Genomic DNA, 21,375 nt, shown 5'->3' with positions numbered 1-21,375 from the left:
CTCAAGGCAGGTGACTGGTGAGGAAGGAAGCCCGTGGTAGCCGGTGTGTCTGGGAGCTGAGGTTGGTAGTGGAGGCAGATGGTCCCAGGGAGGGGGCCTGAGACTTCTTCCTGTTTCTCTGAGCTGGTGGCAGCAGTGGAGGAGGAGAGCGTGACATTCACTCCCAGCATAGCCCTGCCCCACCTCCTGTTCCCCAGCGTGAGTTCTGGCCATTGTCTTGTGACCCTGCCCCTCAGTGCTGGGCACTTTGCCCTTGGTTGAAGAGAGCAGCCTTGAGAGTGGAAGGGTGTCCTTGAGATGGCTCCGCTGGTCCTCACCTGGGGGCCTGGCTACCACCCTCTCTGGTCTTCATTTGGTCACGGGGCTTCTGGCCCTGGTTGCAGATCTGGACAGGTGAGCGTTCTGTTTCTCTCAGGTGACAGTCCAGGTCACGGCGTGGCAGGCTGGGGGGATGCCCATAGTCTGTGAATGTCGGGGGGAGCACAGTGGAACAGAGAGCCACTAAAACACTTTCCCTAGTGGCCTCCCCTTTCCAGTCACCAGAGTTGGCTAAACCCAATGGCATCTGCACCAAGTCTTTTTTTTTTTTTTTTTGGTGTTTTAAAGGCACACCTGGAGTTCCCGTCGTGGCGCAGCGGGAATGAATTTGACTAGGAAGCATGAGGTTTTGTGTTCGATCCCTGGCCTTGCTCAGTGGGTTAAGGATCTGGCGTTGCCATGAGCAATGGTGTAGGTTGCAGACATGGCTCGGATCTGGCATTGCTGTGGCTGTGGTGTAGGCCGGCACCTGTAGCTCTGATGTGACCCCTAGCCTGGGAACCTCCATATGTCGCGGGTGCGGCCCTAAAAGGACAAAAGACAAATAGATAAATAAATAAATAAAGGCTGCACCTGTGGCATATCTTTTTGTGGCTGGACAGGCTTTTATTGCCCTGAGTCACCTGCCTCCCATCCCTTCATCAGCTGTCAGGGCTATGCTGCCAGGAGGAGAGTCATGTGTGATGAAGCTCGTAGTTGAGAAACTGTGTTCCTTAACGTGTTGTGTCACAGGACACTTGCACACTTAGCAGTTTAAAACCACAAAGATATATTCTTTGATATAGTATCGAGGGTCAGGAATCCAGAAGCAGCTTCAGTAGGTGGTTTTGGCTCAGGGTCTCTCACAGCCATGAGGTTTTGACTGGCCCGGAGGCTCTGCTTCCATGATGGTCCCCTCTGATGGCTGAGGGCTGGAGGCTTAGTTTCTTGCCACATGGCCCTTTTCACAGGACCCTTGAGTGTCCCCATGACAGGGCAGCTGGCTTTCCCCAGAGGGATCTAGGGTAGGAAGGGCGAAGTGGAGTTCTCTTGTGGGTCAGTGGGGTAAGGTGTTGTCACTGCAACTGCAGCATCTCTGTCGTGGTGTGGCAGGTTTGATCCCCGGCCCAGAAACTTCCGCATGCCTCGAGTGCAGCCAAACAAACAAACAAACAAAACAAAGCTCAAAGCAGAAGCCAAAATATATTTGCTTTAAAATTTTGTATTGTGGTAAGAGCACTTAACATGAGATCTACCCTCTTAATAAAGTTTTAAGTGTACAGTGTATACTGTAGGCGCACTGTTGTGTAGACAATCCAAAATGTCTGTTATAGTCTAGCCTTGGAAGTAATGTAGTACCCCTGCTGCATATGCCATTGGTCACACAGACCTACCCGGATACCGTGTGCGAAGAGAAGACACAAGAATGGGAATTCTGGGGACTTGGGGGCCCTCCTGGGGGCTGGCTCTCACAGAAGTACACATATTCTTTTAGCACAATCCATGCAGAAGATGAGCTGGCAGGCTGTTATTTTTGTGAGATATGGTTGCATTGCAGATGCTCTGAAGCCAGAGCGCCCTCTCCTCCTCATCCCTGCCGTCTGAAGGGTTCTGTCACCCACCCCATCCAGGAGCAAGATGGCACAGGTCCAAGTGTGGCCTACAGGGCACCAAACACCAGAGGAAGTGGGGCTCTGGGAGGAGAGCAAAGGGTTAAAAAGGTCCAAGATGATGTTGAAAAGGAGAGGAATGGGCAGGAAAGAGAGACCCCAGAGAGGCTGCCCTTGCCAATCTTGGGAGGATAAATAACCACAGCGTGAGTGCCGAGAATCCAGGTCTGTGGGCTTTCACCAGCAGATTCTCCAAAGGGACAAATTCAGAGGCAGGAGATTTCAGTTCCAAAGCTCCCACCCCCGCCCCCTGGGCGATTTGTGTGGACTCTCAAGCCTGAAATAAAGTCCTTTAGTAAAGGACTCTTTAAACATGCTGCGTGTGTGCCTGGTTTGCTAATAGCGAGGCTGCTCGGCTGTCCCCTGCACCATCCCTTCCTTCCACAATAAGGGAGGTGATGGGTGAGGCTGCACTTGGACTTCAGATGATTGACTTGTATATTATTCTCTGTTCTAGTTCCCTTTGTTTCCTCCAAGACTTTCCCGAACCCTTATTGAAACAGTGTCCCCTTGTCCCATCTGTGCTACTCTTAAACAAGGGATGGGTGGTGAATGGCAGCAGCGGTTAAGGGGGCCATCCAGGGAAATGAGTGCTTAGTGACCCAGCTGCCCCTTCCTGTGCTCGGGTACCCTCGTCACTGGGGACCTTGAAGACAAGCTAGGCTCTGGTTACATTAAGAATGACAGCAGTATCGTTACAGCTGGGTCAAGGACAGCGAGCGAGGCTTTTCTGCAAACAGCCAAGGAGAGGAGAGAGGAAGCCAAGGGGAGGGGCGGGTGTGGAAGACGGGATGGTAGATCCGTCCTAGAGCATCAAGGCCAAACAGACGGTCCCGGGAGGAGACAAAGGCACAGAAGTGAAATGATTTTCCCAAGGTCAAGAGAGGCGGCGATGGTGCCTCTGCAAGCAGTGTTTTTAGCTCTGTCTAGTTCTCCTGCCGGGACAATGAATATACCTTGGCTCCTGTTCTGGGCAGGGAGGAAAGCAAGAAGGTTCTGGGTCTTAGCAACTGTCTAGGAGGCGGATGAAAAGCCACATGGACAATGCAGTGCAAGGCAGACGCCTGAGGGATGCACATAGCCACGTGGAAGGAAAACTGGGTAGGCGATGGTTAAGGAGACCTCGGCCTCCTGGCTCACTTGTGGGCAAGGAGGGCTCCCACTGAGGCACCCACGGAGGGATTGCTGGAGCTTCTTCAGTGGAGAAGGAAGCCCAGGATGTGCTGCAGGGTGGAGGCCCCCCTACCCCCACCCCAGGCAGGGAGGATGCTGGCTGGAGTGGGCATCCGTGCGGAAGAAGGGTAAGGAGGCAGGAGGTCAAGGGCAGGTGGCTGCACCTGCAGCTGGGGACTGGAAAACGCTGGGCCTGGGCAGAGCCCCTGCTGTGGGGGTCCAGCTCCTTGGCTGGTGCAGCTTCAGTGGGTACCGTTTTGAGGGGCTCAACGGGGGCGCAGGGATGAAGCCTGGTGTCTTTGAACAGCCACTGCAGGGTGCTGGGGCGGGGCCTGTCTCATCAGCTCCATCTCTCCTGCACTGAAACCTCCTCTCAGGGAACAAGGAGGTAAGAATGGCTGTGGCTTCTGCAGGAGCAGAAGTCTTGCCCCGATGCTGGCACAAGGGCCTGGCAGGGTGGTGCTGTCTGCACTGCACATTTGTCCTCAAGGGGATGAAGGGCGTAGGATACAGTGGGATTCTGGCAACGACGCCCCTCCATCCATCACCCCCAGATGTTTTACCTGCCTGGACTGCCCAGGCGAGGCTGTCTCTCAGTCTCTGGTGTCAGTCACTTAACACTTTGGCGTGACCTCAGGGCATGGGCAGTGAGGCCTTATTCTCACCTCTGGAACACAAGGCTTTTCGAACAGTTAAAAGGATTTCAACGGGTGGAGAGTAGGGGATAAAAAAAACACAGTGAGAGCTAAGCTTCATCAGGGCTTGCTCCATTCCAGGCCCTATGCTGAGTGACTTTTACATAGAAATTTCACAAAATTTCCAGCAGGAAGAAAGTACTTTTTTTTGTCTTTTAAGAGCCACACTGGTGGCATATGGAGGTTCCCAGGCTTGGGGTTGAATCAGAGCTGTAGCTGCCAGCCTACACCACAACCAAGCAGTGTGGGATCGGAGCTGCGTCTGCGACCTACACCACAGCTCATGGCACCCCAGGATCCTTAACCCACTGAGAGAGGCCAGGGATCGAACCCACATCCTCATGGATGCTAGTGGGGTTCATTAACTGCTGAGCCACGATGGGAACTCCAGGATGGAAGTACTCTTGATGTTGTCTTGTGTGGCCACTGCTGTGGCTCATTTCCTGAGGCTTAGCGGCTTGTCTATGTTCACACAGCCAATAAGAAAGAGGTGCTGCTGAACACCTGAGCCTCCTTGCTGGACCACTGTGTAATGCTCCCTCCCAATCTTGGTGATTTTAGGCTCATCTAGAACCTCCGAGGCAAGTGGTTTGTCCGTGAACCCGAAGGCCTGGCGATGCTGGTGACCCTGTGTTTCGGCACTGCCCATGGGGACAGCATGGAGGCTCCTAGGGCTGCCCCTCTCTTAATGGCCAGAACAAGAGTGAGGGTGGAGGAACGTGAGATTGGGAGGTTCACACCCAGGTAGATGGTGGGCCAGCAGGGTCTTGAAAGGACAGAGGTCCCCCGTTCCTGTTGGAAGGGTGAGTGTGATAGTCAGCTCCATCTCAGGCCCCTGGAACCTGAATGGCCTCTGGTGAGGGGGGCATTCCGTGGCTAGCAAGGTGCCCACAGAGCTGGCCCAGAGCTGGCCTGTTGGCTGAGATCTCGGGGAGGAAGAGGAGGGCCTGGTGGGTGCTGGTCTGGTTCCTGGTCAGGCTGGATCACTGCTCATCCCCCTGGTCTCAGAGGCCTTGGCTACTGCCCTCCACGCAAATCCAGGCTGGCTACATCCGGGTCCTTCACAGAGCCTGTGGATTTCCCCAGTAGGTTCCCTCGTCCACTACCCATCACCTGCTGTGTTACCTGTAAGGTCTTCCCCATCCTTCCTGTCCATATTCATGGACCCGGCTCTGGATGGCTGCTGGTCAGTCCCTTGGGACCCTGATGGCACAGATGCTATCATAACTGAGGGGCTTATGGTGGGGGAAGTTGGGGGAGTCATCCCAGAGAGCTGGGTGGGGGTCCTGGGGGTGGCCTGCTTGGGCAGATGCAGTGATCTCCAGAGGCGGGAGAAGAGCCCATGGAAGGGCAGGGAGAGGTGGGGGTGGGGGGGGCAGCCACAGCCAGGGGCAGCCTCCTACCCCACTTTATCCTCTGTCACATCGGGGACTGCAGGCAGGCCTCTCATCGACCTTTGGGTATTTAAGCCTAGACCAGATATTATTCTTTTTTTTTTTTTTAGGACCGCACCTGTGACATATGGAAGTTCCCAGGCTAGGGATGGAATCAGAGCTGCAGCTGCCAGCTATGCCTACGCCTACGCCACAGCCACACCGGATCTGAGCTGCATCTGCGAACTACGTCGCACTTTGTGGCAAGGTCAGGTCCTTAACCCATTGGACAGGATTGAGGTTGCATTCTCACAGACACTATGTCAGGTTGGTAACCTGTTGAGCAACAGCAGGACCTCCCAGATGCGGTTCTTGCTCCTTAGGGGATAACAACTGAGTAGGGGAAAGGGGCCAGGACTCTGCCCTTTCTTGGGATCCTAGGATTTGCAGTGGCCTCTAAGGGTCCCCTGCTGCACTGGGGTCCTACTAAGTTACAGGAGAAGCTCCTGCCTGGGATGCCTTTGTGCTCTGCAGGTGAGGGATTCCCTGCTTCCGCTGTAGCCCGCCTTTCAACCTGCAGGTCTGGGCATGTGGTGGGGGTGTGTCGGGGGGCAGTGGCTGAAGTGATGGGGCTTCTGGAGAGGGATACTAGCCTAGACTTTGTTTCTCCTGCCCCTTCTGGGCCCCCTCTGGAACATGAAGCCTGAGGCCTTGGGCAGTGCTTGGTCCTCTGCTTCAGAGAGTGCACCTGCCCCCGACCTCCTGTTCTGTACCCTACTTCCCGAGCAGAGGGATCTGGATCAAGGCTAAGGGGTCATCTGGAGTTCGGGCTAGAAGATTGCTTGTGACCGTTTGGTGCTCTCTAGGCCTGGTGGATTGTGTGTGTGCGTGGGGTGGGGGGCTGGCACGGGGCTGGGTGAGAAGGTGCAGTTACTCCATCTCACGTGGAAATAAACATTGTAGATTCCCAATCATCTCCCTGGGGTCTAAGACTCTGGTTAACAAGATGAAAGTCTGTTGTGGGATCCACAGCTCTGTGTGCCCCAGAAGGGCTGGGGTGGGATTACCTGTCTGTGACTGTTGTCCCCTCCCTGCCTTTTCTTCATTCACACATCACGTCAACGCCCCCCGGTGACCATCTGTTCCATCTGAGGGTGAGTGGACCAGTTTGAGTTGAATGAGGAGTAGGGTCTTGGTAGGCTGAGCATTTGGTCCGGGAATTGATGTGTGTGGGTGGGGGGCGCGGGGGAGAGAATGAATGAGTTTGATGGGTCTCTGGCTCCCGCCGCAGAGAGCAGTGCCCCCTGCTGCCCACAGAGGAAACAGCAGCCCCGGCTTCCCGCGCGTGTGGGTGGGTCCGGTTCCCCTTGGAGATGCCCGGAAGCAGCTCGGTCCTCCTCCCATCTCTCGTGTTCCTTTGGGGTCTCCGGGCTCTTGTTGGATTCTGGCTCCTGGAGAGGAGGGGTCAAGTGGAGGATGCGGACCGGAGTAGGGAGGGTGGGGGTGCTCATATCACAGGAGTTCTGGGGGAACTGAGGCTGCTTCTGCTTGAGTCCGGCAGCCACCATGGAGGCTTCTGTGCTCCGGATTTCAGGCCTTCTGGCAAGACCCCTATGAGGGGCTCTGGGATGACCATGAAGGGCAGCCCCAGGGAGGAGAGGCCTGGACACGCACGGGGAGCTTAGAGTGTCCAGGACCTGCTGGCTCCATCATCCTTGGGCATTGCTTACCTGGGAAGGGACAAGGCAGGAGGCAGGAGGCCTCCGATCTTCTGCCCGCGGCTTTGCAGAGGAGGGGTCTCCTCTCCCCACCCTGCTGGGGACCGTTTAGAGAGACAGGGCAGGGAAGAAGCTGGGCAGTTCAGGTCCACTCTGAGTTCTTTTCCTTTTCTTCCCCACATCCATTCCAGGCTGTGTGGTTGGATGAATGCTGCAATCCCAGCCCTTGGCCAGAGCCCCAGTGACTTTCTCCATTGTGCGGGGGCCCAGCCACAGCAGGAAGAGGGGCCAGGGGTGTTCATCTAGTGAGAACAGGCCAGGGACTTTCCAGCAGTCCCCTCCCCTCCCACAGCCGGGCTCTGTCCCCACCCCACCTTGAACCCTCCTCTCTCAGCTCCTGCTCATAGGACTTTTATTCTGAAAGAACCAAGGCCCCTGGAGGCAGGGAGGTGAGGGAGGCTGCAGCTGGCCCTGACCCTGATCAGGCCCTACCCTTCCTGGCTGTTTTCCTGGGTAGTGGTTCTGGGACCCTAAGGGAGGGGCTGTCCTGTCTTCAGCTCTCCCCCTTCTTTTCTTTTCTTTGTCTTTTTTCCGTTTTTAGGGCTCCCCACCACCCGGGCAGATGGAGGTTCCCAGGCTAGGGGTCCTATTGGAGCTGTAGCTGCCAGCCTATGCCACAGCCACAGCAACGCCAGATCCGAGCCGCGTCTGCAACCTACACCACAGCTCACGGCAACGCTGGATCCTTAACCCACTGAGTGAGGCCAGGGATCGAACCTGCAACCTCATGCTTCCTAGTTGGAGTTTCGTTTCCGCTGCGCCACGAAAGGATTTCCTCCCCCTCATTTTCTTTCTTTCTTTCTTTCTTTCTTTCTTTCTTTCTTTCTTTCTTTCTTTCTTTCTTTCTTTCTTTCTTTCCTTCTTTCTTTCTTTCTTTCCTTCTTTCTTTTTTGTTTTTTAAAGTTTTTTTCAAGTGTAGCTGATTTACAGTGTTATGCTCATTACTGCTGTACAGCAAAGTGATTCGGTTATGCATGTACACACATCTATTCTTTTCCAGATTCTTTTCCCATATAGACCTTCTTATTTTTTGTTCCCAGCCCTGCTGGACTATAAGCAGAGGGTCCTATGGACCAGTCACCTCCACACCCTCATGTCCCTCATCTTTGTAGCCCTTGGCCTTGTATCCTTCATCTGCTTCCTTTTCCATCTTTGCTACCTGGGCTTCCCAAAGCAGACATGGTGCCCAGGTCACTATTTAGAAGCTTCCCAGACTCCCCCAGCCCTGGACAAAGTTCTCATCCTGACCTATCCCTCTCCCACAGCATGACTGATGCAAGCATATGATGGCCAGGGTCCATTAGAGGCTGGACAGTGTGGTCTGTTGAGTTCTGTGTGGTTGGGGCTGTGCCTTGGGCCTGATTCTGTTGAGTCCATGAGGTGTCTCAAGAAGAAGGACAAGGAAATGGACATAAAGGCTCTCCAGGAGCTCCTGTCTAAATTCTGGAGTCCAATCACACTTTTCCAAAGGGTCTTCTGAAAGGCTAGAGACCTGCTCAAACGGTCAAGTGTAGTTCTTTCTTAGATGGAAAATAAGAGGCCAAATGAATTAAAAGAGGTGGAATCCATAATTCTCAAAGGCCTTTTCCCCTTTGCCCGATGTTCTCATCCAGGAGACCAGACTTTGAACTGGGTATGAGGTCACTGTTGGGCAGTGGAGTGTGAGAAAGGACTTTGGCTTGGGGGCTGCAAGTTATAGATTAACATGGGTGGGGGATGCAGAGGGAGGGTAAGCGGCTTGGGAAGGGGACTGCTGACCTGGGACCATCTGGGTTTGAAGGGGACACGAGCAGGAGGAGTCTGGGGACTGGCGTGGCTGGGAGGGCCCTCAGCTCTGCCCCGGCTATTTGACCTTCCTGAAGACCTGCTCGCACACGGCATCCCTTGCAGTCATTTCCTGGGGATAGAGAAGGCGTGATGAGGACAGAGAAAGGTTCTGGCCAGCTGAACCCCTTGCTCAAGGTCCTTGACCTCCATTGACTCCTTCAGGATGCACCAGCTAGAGCATTTGATGTATGGGGAATTGTATCATTGTTCCAAACCCTCAACTTTCCACCCCAGAGGAAGGAAGGTAGCTGGCCAGGGAGCTGAAGTGGCTAAGTCTTCAGCTGTGATTTATGGACACGCATCTGACTTGAAGCCAGGGCCCACCTTGGCCACGTGACTTCTTCCTCTCTCCACTTGTCCCGTTTTCCTTCCTTATTTCCCTGCCTTTGGAGGGGGTGGGAGGGGGGTAGTAGGCTTATTCGACCTGGGCAGGGGGGGTGCACGTTAGCCCGAGGCCCCTCTCCCAGCCCTCGCCCTGCTCACCAGATACAACGTCTCTCCCTCCAGCCAGTGTCTCCAGCCCCGGTTGGGGACCTCCCCTTTCTGCACACACACCAGCTGCTCCTCTTCCCAGGTGACTATGGTCTGTGAGGAAAGCAGGAATAAAGGCAGACTGGGGGGACAGGACACCCCAGATGCATCCACCTCACTCTGGCTGTGCTGCCCCCCCCCTTCACACCATGGCAGATGCTGTCCCTGCTCTAGCCCCTGAGTGAGGGGGCGGCTCTGATTCAGCAGGCCCCCCCTCCCCAGCACCTCAAGGGTGCTGAGGGCGAGCCCACAGTATGTGACAGTGACCCTTTGGGCACAGGAGGGATACACAGGGTAACTGGAGGTGATGATGGTTCTTTCTTAGATGGAAAATAAGAGGCCAAATGAATTAAAAGAGGTGGAATCCATAATTCTCAAAGGCCTTTTCCCCTTTGCCCAATGCTCTCATCCAGGAGACCAGACTTTGAACTGGGTATGAGGAACAGAGAATTTGTCCTGACACTTCTGTTTGACCCGCAGACTTTGGGGAAGAAGAGAGACTGGTTGGGAGTCCCACCGGGGAATCTCTTTTCTCCTCTTTTTCAGTCTCATGAGAGTTGAGGTGTCCCTGAGAATGAAGGGTCGTTGCCCCTGTCCCCCCCAACCCTGCCCAAATCAGAGCTGGGTGGGTCTGGGCCTTCTGGTCAACATTATTAGGCTGAAAGCAGCGGATACTGCTGGTGAGGGAAAGAGCTGAGTTTTCAATGAAGTGAGGAGTTAATCAGATTGGAGATAATGGGCACTTTCTGGCAAGGAAAGGAACAGCATAGAGGTAAGAAAGAAGGACAGAGAGTTCCCTTCGAGGCACAGTGGTTAACGTATCCGACTAGGAACCATGAGGTTGTGGGTTCGATCCCTGGCCTTGCTCAGTCGGTTAAGGATCTGGCGTTGCTGTGAGCTGTGGTGTAGGTTGCAGATTCGGCTCGGATCCTGCGTTGCTGTGGCTCTGGCATAGGCCCGTAGTTACAGCTCTGCTTAGACCCCTAGCCTGGGAATCTCCATATGCCACGGGACTGGCCTTAGAAAAGGCAAAAAGACCAAAAAAAAAAAAAAAAAAAAAAAAAAAAAAAAAAAAAAAAAAAAAAAAGAAGAAGAAGCAGAAGAAGAAGAAGACAGAAGGACAGGTAGTTGTAAGGGCTGTAACCTGGTGCGTTCATGGGGAGACCCTTGGATGCTGTGTGGAGCATATGGACCTTACCTGGAATGTCAGAGATTGTCACAGCAAGAGTTTAAGTCAGGGGATGATATGGTCACTTTTACATTTTAGAGCCTTGTGGTGACAGTAGGCAGAGTGAATTAGAGGAGGGTCAAGACTAGGGACCAGTTTGGGGACCAGAGGAAAATGAGGACCTGAGTTGAGGTGATGATAGTGAGAAAGACCAGGAAGAAACCAATAAAAGCCACATACACGTGTGATGCTCAAGAGAAATAGAATGGGTCCTAGATGCAAGCCACACATATAATTTTAAAAATTTCCAATTGATGTTAGAAAAGTAAAGAGACAGGTGAAATTAATTTTAATAATATCTTTTATTCAAACTAAAACATCCCCCAAATTGTTATTTCTGCATGTAATCGATACAAAAATTCCTGCAACGTCTTATACGTTTTGGGGGATTGTCTTTAAAATCCCAGTATGTGTTTTATAGTGACAGCACATCTCAAGCTGGACCAGGTACATTTCAAAAGTTCAATATCTATGTATGGCTAGGAGCTACCATATTGGATAGCACAGAAACGTTATGAAGGTTGCACATATAAAGGTTATAAGGATGCACATGTGCATGCTTGTGTGAGCATGTGTGTGTGGGGAGCACAGAGGTAAGAGAATACAAGATAATGACTGTGACTTCTATGCTTTGGTCCTGCTGGTCATTGTGATTGACGGAAACAGTAACTATAAAAGCAGGAATAGATTCATGTAGGAAGATAACCCCTTTGGGTTTGACCTTGGGACATGCAGATGGAAACATTTTGCAGGCAGTTGAAACTTGACCCTGGGGCACAGGTGGTACCTCTGGCTGGAGAATCCATGCCCGGGGGAGATTATAGATGGTAACCGAACACATCTACATGGGTGTAGATGATTTAGCCCATGGATGCTACACAGGCAAGAGAAAGTCAAGAACAAAATACTGGGGGAAACTCCAGTTTACAGCATGAAGAGGGGAATTAGGGTCTGCGAAGGAACATGTAAGAAGCAGAAAGAGCTGCATGGGAGTGGAGGGATAGAAGCTGGGGGCAAAGATGCTGTGGGTCCACAGGGTCACAGGTGAGAGGGTGAGCACATGTTTGCTCTTGGCCTGAGGGTGGCCTGCCCTTTTTGTCCTTTTGGCTGGTGCTAAGAGGGGGCAGGAGAGAGGAGGAGGGAGGGAGTGGGCCTGGGTGAGTAACAGCAGGAGCCTGTTAGCCTAGGGATCCCACAGCCTGCTGTGTCATCACCCACTCACCCCCCCACCCCCCGCTGCTGGGAGAGGCTACTTTGTTCAGCCCCAGACGGTTAAGAGACCCCCCTGCTCCTCCCCACAAGCCTGAGCAAGTTACCTGGCACTTTCGTCCATCCACGATGCCTAGGTCCTCCTCAAACTCCACCCCCACCTCGAATTCCAGCACGTAGTTTCGGAAGGTGCTCAGGGTCTTCACGGTCATGTGGTTGCCCCGATGGTCGATCTCCTTGTCCGGCTTGAGCAGCAGCGCGATCTTGCGCAGAGCCAAGTTGATGTCTGTGGGGGCTGTCTCTTAGCAAGGGTCCTCTTGGCCAGCCGGCCAGGGGTGCCCCCCAACCCACGGCAGCAGCCTGGGGCTGGGAGCGGCCCCTCAGCTGGGTCTGGGGCTGTGCATTTACTCCCTCCAAGCAACGCCCCTGTCTAGAAAAGGGCCCCAAGTTCAGCTCCAGCACCTGAGCCTTTCCACGCTGTCCAACCTGCCTCCCCTGCACCTCAGTGGGACGGGAGGCTGGAGGGGAGAGGAGAGAAGGGGAGAGAAAGGGTTTGGGGAAGGGTGAGGCCATTACTCAGGGCTTGCAGGTAGTCCTCCAGGTTCTTCTGTGAGACAAAGCGGTAGTAGCCGGTGAGGTTGGGAGGCATCGTCCAGGCTGGCCAAGGTCAAGGCTTCAGGAGGGTGTAGGAGCCAGAGTGAGGAGGGAGGGAGTGTTGTCTGACAGGGGAGGCTGGGGGACGCCAGGCCAGCCTCCCAGCACACACAGAGGCAGCCCATGTAAAGGTCTGTGCTCCCGGGGTTTTTATAGACCTGGGGCCCTGTTGCAATAAGAGCTCCACCAGCTCCCCCTCCTCCACCAGCTCCCCCTCCTCCACCCCCGACGATGAGTGAGTGAGGCTCACGTCTGCAGCCCCGAGGGAGGGGCAGGGACTTGGCAAGGCTGTGCCTGACCTCGGCTTTTCCGGAGGAAGGAACCTGGACGAGGGTCTGAGGCTATGCGGCAGGCAGGACAGGAGCCTTTCTGAAGCTCCGTGTTGGCTTCCAGCCCATTTCTGGCAGGCTTGGGAACCTTCTCGAACCCCGAGGGGCAGCCTCATCTGGGAGGAAGCTGGTCTGGTTGTGTGGAGTAGGGACTCTTCCAGACTCACTCAGGGTTGAGTCCTAACAACGTCTTGAGATCCTGGGGCTGAGTCAGGGATCCTGAAAGGTGTGAGGGGGAGGAGGGGAGGGGAAGGAGAGAGGCAAGCCAGCTGGCCGGGAGCCCCAGTGGAGAAAATTCTAGAGTGCTGGCCCCCACAGCACCTTCTGCCGGCTTCGCTGAGCTGGGGCCCCAGTGCTGGCATTCCAGACTCTGTCCTGTAGAGAGAATGTCCTACATACTTCATTGGGAGGGAAGCAGAGAAACTGCAGAGGGAGCTGACCGCAGCCTGATGAGCTGCTGAGTTCAAAGTCTGGAGCAGAGGTGAGGGAGGAGTTGGTTTGGCTGTTCTGGAGAATTTTACAAACCCAGGGGTTTCCCTCCCCCTCTGGAGTCACTGCTGATGCCATGACCTGCCCCTGTCTGGGGCTCCTGGACCGCCCATGTACCAGAGGTAATTGCCATGGAGGGTGTGTGCCCCACCACCAACTCCCTTCCCCGCCACGCACACCTCTTCTCTGCCTCTCAAACCTACCGACGTCCTCAGCTTCAGAACCCACAGGGCTGGTTCTTCATGGTTTAAGGTGGGAAATTCAGGGAGAGGGAGGCAGAGAGTAGGCCATGGGAAAAATTCCACCTAGAGGTGAACTGCCCTGACAGGTGTGTGTGTTTGTGTGTGTGTGTGTGTGTGTTGGGGGTGGGTGGGGGATGAGCACAAACATCTCACATCTCCTCAAGTCCCAGACCTCTGTCCCCCTGTCTCTGACCTTGCTGACCACCCGGTGGCTTCCCCAGAGACCTGGGGTTGGCAGCTGAAATGCTAGCATCTCTGGGGGCTCAAGGCTGTGGGGTTTACTTCACTGTTCCCAGGAGGCACACATAGCAGGGATGGAATGGGCTGTGAAAAGAGGTTAGTGCAGAGTTGGGGGTGGTGGCTGTGGGGTGACGTGGATACTGTCCCTCCTCGCCTCCCTCGGGTCCCCGTTGACGTCTCCTCTCCCCACCCCCGGGGCTTCTGGCTTCTCGAGGCTCCCCATGTCCCTCTTTTTTTCCCCACCCCCTCTTCCTCCCCAGCCCCCGCAGTTCCCTGGCTCCCCCAAAATGCAGTCAGGGGAAAAAGCCCTAACACATCCTCCCGCCCCTGCTCCCCAGTCCCATTGGTTCCCTCCCCCCCTGCAGCACCTGGCCCCCCCAGTCGCCCCATTGGTCGGCGGCTCCATCAGTCCCGGCCCGGCGGTGCTGACGTCATCCTGCAGTAGCGGGGATGGGGTGGGAATGAGAGAGAGAGTGAGGACGCGGGGCTCCAGAGCGAAGGAGAAGCCACTGCAAGTCCCCCACCTCAGCCACCAAGGTTGGGGTCTGCCCGGGTCTGCTCTATGGACTAGAGCGGGCGTCAGGCTCCTCTCGATCTCGGCCCCACTGCTGGCGCTCTTGCCTTCCCTCCTCGGGCAGTCCCTGCAACCCTCCCCCAAGGTGGATAAGCGGGCTTGAGGCTCCCAGGGGAGAGCGATCGCGGGGGGGGCCCTGCCCTGCCCGCCCCGCACCATGACCCTCCTCCTGTTGTCCCTCGTGCTGGCCTCCCTGCTCCCCTCCAGCTCCTGTAACAAAGGTGAGTGAGGTGGGGTGGGGGCCCTGAAAGAGGGGGTATCCAAGAGGCCCATGTGAGGGTCAGGGTGGGCAGGAGCCAGGAAGGCTCCTCTGGCACCTGACAGGTGGTTCTTCAGACCATCCCCCTTCCCACCCATTTTTTCAGACCTGCCCTCTTCTCTTCTCCCTGGAACCCCCCTGCCACCTTCTCCTCTCTGGTCCATCTCTACCCATGTGCTTCTCTTGCTCCCATTTGGTCCCCTTTCCCATCTTGGGGTCTCTATCTCCCCTCCTCCCATGCCTCCCTGCTGGAACTAGCTCAGATCTCGGTGGGACTTGCCCCTGAGGGGCGATGAACATCTCTGGGCGGTTCTTGGTTTGAGGCGGGGTGTGCCAGCACTAAGGGTGTGCGGAGAAACCGTGCCTTGCAGCTCAGCCATTCGGAGCACGTATGTTTCGGCGTGTGCCTCTGCGTCCATACCCGCTGCCCGCCTACAGCTGGGCTGTGGGTTACCAGAGCTGCCCTCTCTGGCAGACAGCAGACACATTCAGCTGGGTGAGGCTGGCAGAGGGACCAAGAGGGAGGGAGAGGTTGGAGGCAGAGGGGTCTCAGGTAGGTGGCTATGGGCAAGAAAGGGCAGAAGTGAGCGCGTGGGGTGCAAAGCAGAGGTGGGAGGGAAAGGGGGATGGAGAAGGGGGATGAGGCGTGGGAGGGGGATGAGAAGGGATGGACGAGGGTCAGGTGGGGGCGGGGAGAGAGAAGAGGGAAAGGGAAATCGGGAAGAACAGGTGGGGAGAGGGGGAGGGGCAGAGTCCAGGAAGGAAGAGACAGGGAGCCCAGGAGTCAGGGAGAGGAGAGGAGGTGGATACATGAAGGGTTGTGGCCCAGAGGAAGGGAGCACGGAGACTCAGGGAGAGGGGCAGGGCGGGGGTGAGCTGTGCGCAGCCCCTCCATCCTCCTAGCCTCAGTCTCTGACCTCAGCCAGCTTCTTAGCCTCCTGCCACTTCCTGTGCTGCCTCTGAGCATCATTTCAGGGCCTTCTCCTCCACCAGCAGCAAAAGGGGTTCTGGGGGTCCTCTGTGAGGAAGGGGCAGGCATTCTGATGCCAGAAGGCTTTGGCAGGGGTGTCATTGGAGGAAAGGATGGAAACCAGGATTTCTTGCTCACCATGACATGCTGGGCATGAGTTCCCTTTGGGTGACTCAGTTTCCCTCTGATGATATGTCTTCCTCCCCCCAGGTGTCCCCGATAGGCCATCACGAATGTGCTTTGGGAGCTTGTGGGGGGGGGCAGTTGGCATGATGGGATTTCACAGAGCAGGCAGTGGAGGGTGGGGGTGGGGTGGGGGTGACATAGAGGGGGTTGGAGCTCGATATGCCTTTCCCAGAGCCCCTCACCGGGCCGGTGGGACGTTGGACCTGGAGAGGAGATGAGATTGATTTGAATCTGGTAGCAGATGGGGAGATCTGGAGGCTGATGGGTCCCACATTCATCCTGGGTGGACCGGTGGGTGAAGGGAAGATGGCTGGGTAGGCAATGCCATGAGTCTGTATAAGAAGCGGGGTTTAGGGAGTGTGGGGTTTGGTGGCCTTGTGGGGGACGTGGGGCTGTGCCAGTTATGTGCGTGTTACTCTTGGGTGTGAGGGTGAGAGGCAGGGAGGGGATTTGCTGTGTTTCTAGGCCAGTTTGATAATCCCTGAGGATGCTGGCTCTGCTGGGTCCAGTCGTATGGCGTTGATTCCTCTGCTCCATCCCTGGCCTTCTCTGTCCCCCTCCCTCTGTCCTATATATTTCCCCTTTTCTCTTTTCTCCTCTTCCCTCTGCCCTGGCAGAATGGCCTTGGGATGGGGCTTGGCTGGGAGAAGAAGGGATTGAGGTTGAAGTAGAGTGGTGGTGGAGGGGGAGAGGGTAAGCAATCAGGATTTCAGGAAACTTCTAGTCTTCTTTTCCTAGTCTCCACTCTGCCCCGAATCTACCCCTTCCCTTCCCCAGGGGCTTCTGATGGCCACTGCTCCCCAAAGGCCCAGGGTCCACGCCCCAGCGCTTGAAATCCCCAAAGAAAAGTCTCCACCCTCTGACCATGTTTCCCAGGGGAGATGGCAGCCCCCCTCCCTGCCAAGGCAGGCTGTTGCCATGGAAACGGACTCTCCTGCCCCAGGAGAAGGCTGTGACCTCCCATAGACCCTCTGACTCCTTTCACAGCTGATTTCTTGTCCTCAGCGCTTCCTCCTGCAGGGGCTTATGCCAGGGCTGGAACAGGTGATGATGCTGGCGTGTGTTTGGGTCAACAAGGGTTGTGGAGGGCCAGCTCACAGGGGTGTCCTCTCCTCTCTCTGGGGGGCTCAGCCAACAAGCACAAGCCATGGATCGAGGCGGAATACCAGGGCATCGTCATGGAGAACGACAACACGGTCCTGTTGAACCCACCACTCTTTGCCTTGGACAAGGATGCCCCCCTGCGCTATGCAGGTAACAGGCTGGGGCCTGGCAAGGCGGGCAGGACAGAGGGAAGTGGGCAGGGGCACGGGAGGAGAGGCGAAGTCCTGGGAGGGTGAGCAATGAGGACGTGGAGGGGAGGCCTTGGGAACGTGGAAGAAGTAGGCTCCCAGAAGGACTGGGGGACGACGGCGGTGGAGGATGTGGTTAAATAGAGGGAGCCCGACAGAAGGACACGGGCAGGCAGGGGTTAAGGCATTAAGATTTTGCCAGACCTCAGACCTGGTGGCTCTGTGAGGTTGGCGCTCTGGGAGGCTGGGGTTGGAACTGGATGTCTGAAAATGAATGCTTTTCCTCATGTGAGCGAAGAGCCAGGGGTTCGGGAAGAGAGGCGGAGGGGGAGCCTGAGCGGGGTCAGTGAGGCTGGAAGGAGATGCTGCAGGTGGGACAGGGGCCTCTTCCTTTCCTCCCCACCTGGCCAGGTGAGATCTGTGGCTTCCGGCTGCATGGGTCTGGGGTGCCCTTTGAGGCCGTGATCCTGGACAAGGCAACGGGAGAAGGGCTGATCCGGGCCAAGGAGCCTGTGGACTGCGAGGCCCAGAAGGAGCACACCTTCACCATCCAGGCCTACGACTGTGGCGAGGGCCCCGACGGGGCCAACACCAAGAAGTCCCATAAGTGAGGACCCCCTTGACCCGTGCCCTCTGCAGCAGCCCCCCCCTTCCCAGGCCCCTCCCCATCCTCTGCCCATGCCACCAATGACGGCCCCCTCCCCGCTCTGTTCATGGGGTTTAGGGGCAGGTTCTTGTCACCAGGCAGCCCTCTGCCAAGGGGCCAGATCCATGTGGTAGAAGTTGGTGGGATCTATTCTTTTTTTTTTTTGTCTTTTTGTCTTTTTGCCATTTCTTGGGCCGCTTCTGTGGCATATGGAGGTTTCCAGGCTAGGGGTTGAATCGGAGCTGTAGCCTCCGGCCTACACCAGAGCCACAGCAACACGGGATCCGAGCCGTATCTGCAACCTACACCACAGCTCACGGCAACTCCGGATCCTTAACCCACTGGGCAAGGCCAGGGATCGAACCCACAATCTCATGGTTCCTAGTCGGATTCGCTAATCACCGAGCGAACTCCATGTGGGATCTATTCTTGGCTCTGCCTCTCATCACCTTGGGCAACTTCCTAGCCTTTCTGATTCTGCTTTCCCTGGTCTGTAAAATGGGGGTAATGATGATGGATCTCTTTAGACTACGGTGAAGATGCATGGAGATGGTTTGCGTGAAAAGCATGCGCCACAGGGCCTGACACATGGGAAAGGGCTTAATACATAGGCGTGAGGAGGCTGAGGAGGCCGAGGAAGAGGATAAGTATGTTCAGGACACACCCAGCTTCCTTCCAACGGCCCAGCTCTCTGTCTGCCCTGGGTCCCACATGCACACACAGAGTGCACACGCACACACACAGCACTGGATGAGGGTGGGCGGGAGGCTGGGGCCTGAGACTCCAGCGTCTGTTCCCTGATAACTCCTCCTTGAGAATGGGAGGAAGATGGGCTGTCAGGACTCTTGGGCCACTAGGAGGCACTAGAGACACACTGATTCTTGGGGTGACTCGGTTTCTCGTTTGGAGACAGGGCACCCATCTCTGGGGCTCTGGGTGCCCAGATCTGGGTGGGGACAGGGCTCAGCATGAAGACCTTGGCTCTCCCCACCTCCCCGCTCCGGGCCCCGTGCGTGGGGGCCCGAGCGGGGAGGGGCTACAGCTGGCTTGCTCGTTGAACACATCAGATGCCTTGTGACACTTGCACAAATGCCACTTCTCTGAATATGGTTGGTTTGAATTTGCCTTTTACTCTCTGTGTCTTCCTTGATTGTCACGTTGGCTCTGACTGTGGTGAAGGAAGAAACTACAGGACACAGAACCCTCTGTCTCCCCACATCTGGCCACCCCAAAAGTCACCCCAACCGGCCACTGGTGTTCCCAGGGGTTGTTCCTCAGCCCATACCTTGGTCACACTTCCCCAAGGGGCTCCCCTGGAGGTGCCTGGGGGGTTGGGATGGCCATGCCCACTGGGTGGCTCTGCTCCCACTGGCTCTGCTTCCACCATCTGACTCTTCCTCATCCTCCTCCTGCCCCGGCACCTGCAGGGCCACCGTGCACGTGCGGGTCAACGACGTGAACGAGTTTGCCCCCGTGTTTGTGGAGCGGCGGTACCACGCGGCGGTGACCGAGGGGAAGCTGTACGACCGCATCCTGCGGGTGGAGGCGATCGACGGCGACTGCTCCCCCCAGTACAGCCAGATCTGCTACTACGAGATCCTCACGCCCAACACCCCCTTCCTCATCGACAACGACGGTGAGTCCCGCCCCTGCCGCCCCAGTGGCTCTGCCCTGTGCGCCCACATCCCCCAGGATGGCCTGGGCCCAGGCCATGCCCTCTGCTTGCTTCTCCTGCCCCTTGCGTCCTCATCCCACACCCTCCTTCCCACAGCCCTTCCTCCTCGCTTCCCTCGATCTCATCCACCTGCTGCCCAGTTAGCTCACGGGTCCTCTCCTAGCCCCTAGATTTCCGCCGGGGCTCCTGACCCCCTCTGTCCCCTACTCCCACCCCACCCCAGGGAACATTGAGAACACGGAGAAGCTGCAGTACAGTGGCGAGAAGCTCTACAAGTTCACCGTCACGGCTTATGACTGTGGGAAGAAGCGGGCGGCTGATGACGCTGAGGTGGAGATCCAGGTGAAGCCCACCTGTAAACCCAGCTGGCAAGGTGAGGGGCTCTGCTCGGGGACTTGTCTTGTGAACCATCTTTCACCTTGGTCTCCCTTTCCGTCCCTTCTGACAACCACAGGGGCTGGGCTCGGAGTCCGAGGAGGGATATTTGGGGCAGGCTTGTAGCTGTCTATCCTGGCTGGCCGTTTTCGTCGGAGCCCCAGACTGTCAGTGGACGTGGCCTGAGCAGACAGGATAGGAGGGACTGCCTCACCCATCTCCCTGTCACCCCTGCAGGCTGGAACAAAAGGATTGAATATGCACCAGGCGCCGGGAGCTTGGCTTTGTTCCCTGGTATCCGCCTGGAGACCTGCGATGAACCTCTCTGGAACATTCAGGCCACCATAGAGCTGCAGACCAGCCATGTGGCCAAGGGCTGTGACCGAGACAACTACTCAGAGCGGGCACTGCGGAAACTCTGTGGTGGGTGTGCTCCCCTGGGGACCCCCTGGACCTGTCCCTTCCCACCCAGCCTCTGCCTGACTCTCCTCGCCTCTTCCTTAAGAATCTGTCTTGTGCCTTCCTTTACCCATCCATAGATGTGCCCAGCCGCAGTGGGTGTGGCCTGTGACTATCCCTTGTGGTCCAAAGAGCACGTAAATACGTGGTTGGCAGAGATGCATAACTGAGACCCAAGAAAGTCACCAGATGCATTATGGAACAATGGCAGGGAGAGGTGAAGAGCTGGAGGATTTGGGGGCCACTGGAGAGCTATTTCTGAAAGAGAGGGCCCTTCCTTTCTTATCTCTGAAAGGCCAGAAGAGGCGGTGAAACTGGCCGTAGGAAATCTTTTCCTGGCAGTCCCTCTTCCCCTGCCTGCATCCTGTCCCCCATCTGCTGCCTCTCGGCCCTGACACTTGTGCCTTCTGGGGCTCCTGCAGGCGCTGCCCCCGGGGAGGTGGACCTGCTGCCCATGCCTGGTCCCAACGCCAACTGGACGGCCGGACTCTCCGTGCACTACAGCCAGGACAGCAGCCTCATCTACTGGTTCAACGGCACCCAAGCTGTGCAGGTGCCCCTGGGTAGCACAGCTGGGCTGGGCTCGGGGCCCCAGGACAGCCTCAGTGACCATTTTACCCTGTCCTTCTGGATGAAGCATGGCGTGACTCCCAACAAGGGCAAGAAGGAAGAGGAAACCATTGTGTGTAACACGGTCCAGAATGGTGAGCCTTCTGCGGGGCAGCGGTCTGAGCGCGTGGAGACGGGCTGCTGCTGCTTCTTTTTTTTTTAAGTTTTATTGAAGTTTAGTTAATTTACAAGGCTGTGATAATTTCCGCTGCACAGCAAAGTGACCCAGTCATACGTATACACACATCCATTCTCTCTCAGATTCTTTTCCCCCATAGATGATCACAGAATATTGGATGCAGTTCACTGTGCTAGACAGCAGGTCCCCATTGACCAATTGTTCCATGTACCTCGGTGGGCATATGCCAGTCCCAAACCCTCAGTCCCTCCCTCCCCACCCCCACCCCATCCCCTTTGGCAACCATACGTTGTTCAAAGTCTGAGACTGGCTTCTCGTCCTGCCTCTGTCACTGTCCACTCTGTGAGTGTGGACGGGTCACTTTTCTCTCTTCATTTGCACGATGTCAGCATCAGGCTTCATAGTCTCGTGATTCCTTTCCAACATGCCAGGTTGAGATCCCACTGCCCTCAGATG

The 21,375-nt window shown here is 56.1% G+C and overlaps 2 protein-coding genes across 5 annotated transcripts in view; one reads left to right on the top strand and one right to left on the bottom strand.

Annotated features, from left to right (window-relative positions):
• Positions 1,517 to 21,375, top strand: part of CLSTN3 (calsyntenin 3) — a 40,116-nt gene continuing 20,257 nt past the window's right edge. Inside the window, exons 1-7 of one of the 3 annotated variants that reach the window (XM_021092406.1) lie at positions 1,517 to 3,268; positions 16,856 to 16,978; positions 17,428 to 17,623; positions 19,090 to 19,298; positions 19,561 to 19,710; positions 19,950 to 20,135; positions 20,594 to 20,875. In XM_021092406.1, the coding sequence (XP_020948065.1) occupies positions 3,076 to 3,268; positions 16,856 to 16,978; positions 17,428 to 17,623; positions 19,090 to 19,298; positions 19,561 to 19,710; positions 19,950 to 20,135; positions 20,594 to 20,875 (1,339 nt within the window). In that variant the 5' untranslated portion in view covers positions 1,517 to 3,075. Of the gene's footprint in view, positions 3,269 to 13,016; positions 13,376 to 14,153; positions 14,531 to 16,855; positions 16,979 to 17,427; positions 17,624 to 19,089; positions 19,299 to 19,560; positions 19,711 to 19,949; positions 20,136 to 20,593; positions 20,876 to 21,375 lie in introns of those variants that run through there. The other 2 variants (XM_021092407.1, XM_003126516.5) reach the window with 2 other exon arrangements.
• Positions 8,393 to 12,593, bottom strand: RBP5 (retinol binding protein 5, cellular). Of its 2 annotated transcripts, none has more exons than XM_021090967.1 (4): positions 12,358 to 12,593; positions 11,889 to 12,211; positions 9,297 to 9,398; positions 8,393 to 8,883 (listed from the first exon to the last, which is right to left on the bottom strand). In XM_021090967.1, exons 2-4 carry the CDS (start codon positions 11,991 to 11,993, stop codon positions 8,830 to 8,832), a joined length of 261 nt encoding a protein of 86 aa, XP_020946626.1. In that variant the 5' UTR covers positions 11,994 to 12,211; positions 12,358 to 12,593; the 3' UTR covers positions 8,393 to 8,829.

This window comes from Sus scrofa, chromosome 5 (assembly GCF_000003025.6).
Source record: "Sus scrofa isolate TJ Tabasco breed Duroc chromosome 5, Sscrofa11.1, whole genome shotgun sequence".
Lineage (NCBI taxonomy): Eukaryota > Metazoa > Chordata > Mammalia > Artiodactyla > Suidae > Sus > Sus scrofa.
This window is presented reverse-complemented; position numbering and strand designations above follow the sequence as displayed.

Excerpts from the sequence above, each read along its gene's own strand:
- RBP5 (XM_021090967.1), bottom strand. The coding sequence starts at position 11,993 with ATGACCGTGAAGACCCTGAGCACCTTCCGAAACTACGTGCTGGAATTC. Across the intron at positions 9,399-11,888 it reads TGGATGGACGAAAGTGCCAG|ACCATAGTCACCTGGGAAGA; the intron begins GTAACTTGCTCA and ends CTTTCCTCACAG. Across the intron at positions 8,884-9,296 it reads AGGGAGAGACGTTGTATCTG|GAAATGACTGCAAGGGATGC; the intron begins GTGAGCAGGGCG and ends CTCTATCCCCAG.